The sequence below is a fragment of the Saccostrea cucullata genome, unplaced genomic scaffold (genome assembly GCF_032062105.1).
Source record: "Saccostrea cucullata isolate Sc308-1 unplaced genomic scaffold, CSIRO_AGI_Scuc_v1 ctg5945, whole genome shotgun sequence".
NCBI lineage: Eukaryota > Metazoa > Mollusca > Bivalvia > Ostreida > Ostreidae > Saccostrea > Saccostrea cuccullata.
The window spans coordinates 27712-35413 of NW_026929235.1; the positions used below are offsets into that span (position 1 = coordinate 27712).

The 7702-nt window shown below is 32.4% G+C and overlaps 1 protein-coding gene across 1 annotated transcript; it reads left to right on the plus strand.

Annotated features, from left to right (window-relative positions):
- Window positions 1-1172: 1172 nt before the first annotated feature.
- On the plus strand, window positions 1173-7097 carry LOC134280185 (uncharacterized; the record flags this gene model as incomplete). Its single annotated transcript, XM_062762608.1, has 3 exons — window positions 1173-1192; window positions 1513-3517; window positions 7074-7097. Coding segments are annotated over exons 1-3 (2049 nt in total), but the record flags the coding sequence as incomplete, so codon positions are not given.
- Window positions 7098-7702: the final 605 nt, after the last annotated feature.

Here is a 7702-nt window from a genome sequence, read left to right on the forward strand (position 1 = left end):
CTTATTCACTTCATGATAGTGGATATAATGACTATTTACAATAATATACTTGCTTTATGTACATATAGCAACATACCAGACTATGGGTATGAATCCCTCTCTAATACATGATTGTGTGTATGGCTTACGGATTATCAATATCTACAATTTATAAATAACATCCATACACTATATGTTATATTCTTTGTGTCATAAAATACATTTATTACAAAGTTTAAAATCAACTAGTTTATCAGCTTTTGACAAACTTATATAATTTAATAAATTCTCTCATATGCCTCTTTCATTCAGTTATTAATAGGAAAATATTAATATGAAATAGGAATGTCAAAAAGTCAACTTACTGTCAGTGGTTTTAAAGATTTCTCCAAAAATACAAATACACAACTATACACATTGACTGCTCCTTGGCTAGTAATTAGCTGGACACACTGGACAAAGGGGGTCAAAGGTTTTGGCGGGAAATATTGACCAATGGCTATTTTTACTTATGTATTTATTCAAGGTTAAAAGTTAAGTTTTAAGTTTAGGGCTCTAGAGATTTCTAGACTTTAATTATATGAAGTTGTTACAAATTTATTTACTTGTTTAATGTTTAAATAAAACATATTTATTTTAAATCAAGTTTATTATTGAAAGTTATTTTATAACTTTCAGTGGCATCTGAAAGAAAAATACAATAAATTAAAATCAATATAAAATCAATACTATCACACAACTGTACTCCAGAACTCTTCCCAGAGCCTCAATTTTTCTTAAATTGCATATCAATTATGTTATTTTTGAAAACATATTTTAATATACAAGAAATGGTTAAAAGTTTAAAAAAAAATTATTTCAAAATTCATAGTAAGAATACTTTGACTTACTGAAATGTAAACTTTGATTTACTATGGTTAATTATAGTTAACATTTGTAAACTATAGTTAACAGTAGTATTTTGGGGGGGGGGGGGGGTCGAGCAGATTTTCTTAAAGTGTCCTTGTTTCCTAGAGGGGTCCAATGTCATTTTTAGTAGCAGACTGTTATATTTATCTTTCCTTTTTAGCTTCCATTTTATAATTTTATAGATCTCAAAGAACACAAATGGTAAATATAAAACGAAAGAAGATTTAAAGGGATTTTTCTTCTCTATTTATAGCACAGGTAATTTTCATATCTTACCTGTAAAAATGGATTCCTTTATAACAGTGTGAGTTTTATCTAATTTTTGTGTATTACTTCAATTTTAAATCACATATATGTCACATGCTTCATATACATGTAGCACACTAATTCTTTGTTATTTTTTCTATTTCGTTCTTTGTTTTAATGATATGCTGAGAACAATTAATAATGATGCTACAGGGAAAACAGTTTTAGACAAGTGAATTTTCTTGAAAAGTAAAAGTAATAATAATAATATCATCTTATAAAAATTATGTAAGCATTGAATTGTTAACTAAATGGCATACATGTATATCATTTTCATCAAGATATTTTAAATTCTCCTTTTAAAATAATCATCAATAGAAAGACAACCCTCCAACATATGTCCGAGTCGGCGTTCATGGGACTTTGTGATAAACTTGGAACTTCACAACTTGTGGCCATGAGAAGAGATGTGGTGGACATCAGGGATATGGTGGAAAATCAAAGGAGAACAAGAGATGAGGTTAGTGTGATGGTGAGTGGAAGCTACAGAGAAGGGTTCAGACTGGAAGGATCAGATGTAGACTTTATGTACTGGCCAAATGATCACCGTGTGATCTGGGAATTGTCTCAGTCTCAGTATTACAACACACACAGACAATCACTGATCCTCTGTGACTGTTCTGATAGTCCACCAGGATTCACTTTGTTATATTTACTGTCACCAAGCAAGAACAGGAGTGTCCAGAGAGCTTGTGTAAGAGTTAATAACAGGCTTTATGTCTCCAGTTCAGAATACAGAAAGATTATATGTTCTGCATTTTTACCTGACTCAATTCCTCATGGACCATGTGTCAGTGGAGTTCTTTCAGGGGGAGCAGAATATGATTTCGCCCACTGTTTTGTTAGTGACTTTTGGCCTCCATCTGCCTCCTCGTGGATAGACAGATGTCACTCATGGCCCCAGTCTCATATTGTTGATGATATAGTGAAAAATGGATGTCACTTTGTAGCAATTGGACATAAACTAGGACGTCTTGAAGACCAAGAATGGAGAATTTCTTTCTCTTTTGCAGAACATAGACTTGTGTGTGCTATGAATCACTGTCAATTCTTAACGTATGGCTTGCTTAAATTGTTTTTAAGAGAAATAATTCATTATCGGTTAAGTGATGATCATGATAAATTACTGTGTTCCTATCACATGAAGACAGCAGTTTTTTGGGCGATTCAACAGAATACATTACAACACTGGTGTCCACAAAATCTCCTGGGATTTTTCTGGGTTTGTTTTAAACAAATCCTTAAGTGGGTGTATGAGGGGGTCTGTCCCAACTTTTTCATTCCCCAAAATAACATGTTTCTGAGTAAAGTCAATGGTGAAACCCAGCATCATCTATTTATAAGATTGCATGGATTATATGAGAAGGGTTTAACATTTCTGCTACACAGTTCCTCCATTAGGTCCTGTATTATAAATGTCCTTCTCAACCCCCACCTCTCCATCTGTACAGATGAACATACTCTGATTTCTGAGACCAAGTTTGATACAGAGCTGTTTCAAGAGATATACAAATTTGACACACTTTCCTCATCAAACCTAGAAACCTATATGAAATATCTACATACAATAGAACTATTGATAGACTCACCCCTCCTAACACAGTATCAAGTCCTGATGCTACAGACACTTACAGCTACTGTTCTTCAGAATATTCCTTATATATTACACATAGAAACTTACACACATAAAAACAAACTGAAATACAGAGTTGACAAAATGTCCTGTCACATGTTGAAATTAGCAGCCAAGTTTGGTTGTATTACTGACATGATATACATAGCCATGTATTATTACAAGACACGTAGATACATGGAAGCTTTATCTATTATAGAGATGATCAAGGTCAAGTTTGCTCAGCCATATGTGATGTTCATGTTTGTAGATACGGAGATGTATACTAGGGCTGTAGGGGGACAGTCCCGGTCTGCAAAAATGAGACAGGCTGTAGCATGGGATATCACACTTAACAATGGAATCCATTATATCAGTGAATTGATATCAGAACAAATGTCTAGTCTACAGAACTACAGGCCTTCATTATATGTCCCACAATTTATAATGTTATACATGCTCGAGATCTTTTGCTACAGATACATACACACAATGAGAGCACAAACAGCTCTAGATGATCTACAGACCCTAGTTCACTATGATCAGGGACAGCTTATAAATTCAGATTACAGAGACATATCGTGGCAGATTCTGGGGATCTGTCAACAGGTGACAGGGAACCTCCAGGCTGCTCTATACTCATACCAACAATCTCTCGGACAAGAATCGCACAACGGAATTCAAACAGCTACAGAAATTAGAATACAAGAAGTTTGTCACAGCTCACCAAATTAGTGAAAGATAATCTACATTTTAGAAGCCCATGTAATTTATTTTTGAATTTATAATTTGTATATTTCTTCTCATTCTTCCATATTATCTGAATTACCATATCAGTGATTCAGAAACAGGTGATAGGGAACCTCCGGACTGCTCTTTTTCCTAAATATTCACTCCATCAGATGCCATATAATAAAATATAAACTACCAAAATTATCAGAATTATAACATTATCTATAAACTCCTGAATGAGTCACATGAAGATGTCTTGCAAAAAAGCGTTAATAGGAATCAATTCTTGGTGGTGGATGCTCTTAAACAAGATAAGGTCTATGGTCATGAAATAACAGAAGACCTTTGTTAATGTCTATCTTTTAAGGGGGCCGACTATAGTTTTATTGTGTGAAAACTACAATAGCGAAACTCTTCATTTTTATTCCAAATATAACTTGCATTAACTTCAGTGTTCATGCAAAGTTTGGGGGAAATCTACCGTCCAAGTAATTTTGAGGGACCGTCTCAAAATACAGGTACATTTACTATAGCATTATATAGGAAAATGCTAATTTTTAGCACTTTAAAGCAAATTATACAAATACTACAATAGGCATTTTGTTCAAACTATAATATTTGATGAGTAATGCTATATTATACAATATATGTAAGAAACACAAATTTCTACCGTCTTGTTACCAGAGGGGGCATCTCAAAATGCAAAATTTTAGAAAATTTTACTATTTTTATCAAGTATTACAATATATGACTTACACAATGGATTCACATGAAAATATAATAAAAATATTGGAGATATGCAAAAATTTCTATGTTTTAAATTTCAAGAGCGTATGTTTATTACTTTTTCTTTAATAATATTTTTATTACCCCTTTCTTTAAGAGATACAGATTATCATAACGTCAAAAACACACTGCAACGACGTCAACCTACCTTTCAATTGCAAAATCGGTTAAAAAATTAGTTATATCAAATTGTTATTACATTTTTATACTTATAATTTCTTAATTTTGTTTAATTTTGATAATTAAGCGAAAAAAGTTGCATTAAAACAGTAAATAATTTTCATTTTACTATGATGCGCGAAATACTGCGCAATAGAAACTATAGTCGGCCCCCTTAACTATTACATGAAACATCTCAAATATTTAAAATACTGATGACAATCTGAATTTGATTCTATTTATCAGTTGTTCTTTGTGAAAATTGTAAATTGTGTGTATCAAAAACAGTCATTTTACAAATTATATTTTCTTTTTTCAGTTCTGTTAATAATCTAAAATTTGAATAGGTGTTTATATTATTACTTTATGCAAGTATCTCTTTACAATAAATATGTACATGTATTTAATGTTTAAAATAAAAAGCATAAAATATAGAAAGATTATGAATTTTGATATTTTCATCATTTTTATTTTCAAAGATGATACTTTGAAATAAATATATTTATTACATTCAAGAACTTCCCTATACATAACTTTACAACAAGACACCATATTTAAATAAAATGTACCATATTTCATCTTGAAGGTGATTATCTCCCTATAGACTCTCTCCTCATATACTCTCAAAGCATAAATCTTTCACGTAAACAAAATGATACAGAATGACATATGACAGACTAAATCTTATCTTGGTGAAAGCTCATTTCTTTTTTCTGAGAAGGTAGCAATGCCAACATTTTTCTAGAATGCAGATAAATGAATAATTTTGTCCTCAAGATAAAAATGGTCCTTAGTTCTGTAATTGTAAATATGGTACATGTGTTTTATGTAATAGCCACTTTACATTGCATTCTTTTTTAAGGAATGAAGCTTATTTCAACTTATGTTATACGATATAACATAACCGCAAAGCGGTTTATAAAAAAGCGTAAACTGCCCCAAGTTTTGTTATATCGTATAACATAAGTTGAAATGAGCTTTATTCCTTATAATTAAATTTCAGTGTAGACAATGAGACATTTTTCCCTCCAGAAAAAGGCTTCAAATTGAGCATTATTTTAACCAGAAGTCTCTGTTGAGACTGAAGCTCTACTTGTTTGTACTTATAGCAAAGGAAGAGAAAAGTACTTAAGCAGTTGGGAATTGAAACTTTACAACAGCAATAAATAGAATAATGATCCTTGATTAAGTATCTTGTTCTTAGTATAGTATACTTGCATGCCACATTATATTATGATCAGACTAAAATTGTATTTTGAGAGTATTTAACAGAAATTTCTATTTTTAGAAACCAAGGCAATAGTGTACATTGAAGTCAAAAACCGATATGCAGAATTGTGTATCTTAGTATAGTCTACATGTACTTGTGTACCAAGTTATATTGAAATCAGACCAAAAAGGTAGGAGACGTAGCATTTTGAAAGAATTTCACAGAAATTTCTGTTTTTAGTAACCACGGCAACACCGTTCTTTGGAATCAAGAACCGATAAATAGAATTATGTATCATAGTGTAGTCTACTTGTGTGCCAAGTTATATTGAAATCAGACTAAAACTGTAGGGGGAGTAGCATTTAGAAAGAATTTCACAGAAATTTCTACTTTTAGTTTCAACGGCAACACCGTCCATCGAAATCAAAAACCGATACACAGAATTAAGTATCTTAGTGTTGTCTACTTGTGTGCCAAGTTATATTGAAATCAGACCAAAACTGTTGGAGGAGTAGCATTTTGAAAAATTGTTTACAGAGAGACAAACAGACAGACGGACGGACGGACGGACGCCAGACGCATTACTCATGTCTCTGACCAGTAGAGCTAAAAATAACGTCAAGCGGAGTAATACTTTTTTGACGCAACCCATTGTGACATAGGCAAGTTATGTTATATACGAAATGGATAAAAACTTTTACCAAATTAAATGACGTGTTACAACTAAAATTAAATTATTTAGAAATAGTTCAGAATAAGCAATCCTTACTTTTATATTTAAAAAGAAAAAGAGACTGTAAAAACCTCAAATTCTGCTTTTGAAAAATTAAAACTCAGAGGTTTATATTTAGACACCAAATAAGATGTTCAGTCTTTAACTGACATTGTGTTTTTGAGAGATTACAGTATTAAAACATATGATTTCTATTCTACAAGATACATGTTAATTTTTTCCCCCAATTTCTGTAGCAAAACAAAAATTATTTTCTGTGCAGGTATTCCAAAGCATCCAGCTGAGTGTTAATTTGTTACGGTATAGGACATGTTATAACAGATCAGGTAGGAATCCCCATGCCCTGAGTGTGATGTGATAACATGTTGAATATATCAATTATTCTATTTCTACATCCTTCTAATTAAAAATATTATTTACAGTCTAATATTTTTTTTAATTGAGTAACCATCTGAATGTTTCCGTTTTGAGACTAATACTCTGTTTTTTTCGGATTTAAAAAAAAAAAAAAAAAAGAGGCCCACGGGCCACATTGCTCACCTGAGATGCTTTGACCATTTTGTTCTTTACCAGATTTCCCCTTCTAATACCTAATGTGACCCCATCCTACCCCACTGATCATAATTTAGACAATTTGAAATCTACAGTACCTCAGGGTGCTTCCACATAAGTTTCAGCTTTTCTGGCCCAGTGTTCAATGAGAAGAAGATTTTTAAATATTTTTTCTACATATTTCTATGTAAAACTTTGATTCCCCATTTTGGCCCCTCCCTACCCCGAGGGGTCATGATTTGAACAATTTAGAATCTACACTACCCAAAGAACGCTTCCACATAAGATTCAGTTTTACTGGCACATTGATTCTTGAGAAGAAGAATTCCAAAGATTTTTCCTATATATTTCTACGTAAAAATTTGATTCCCCATTGTGGCCCCGCCCTACCCCCGGGGGTCATGATTTGAACAATTTAGAATTTACACTACCCCAGGATGCTTCCACATAAGTTTCAGCTTTTCTGGTCCAGTGGTTCAAGAGAAGAAGATTTTTTAATGACCCCACCCTATTTTTGTCTTTTCTGGATTATCTCCCCTTGTGAGGGGACTTGGTCCTTCATTTTAATAATTTAAATTTCCCTTTACCCAAGGATGCTTTGTACCAAGTTTAATCAAATTTGGCTGAGTGGTTCTTGAGAAGAATTAGAAAATGTGAAAAAGTTTACAGACGGACAGACAGACGGACAGACGACGGACAAAATATGATCAGAAAAGCTCACTTG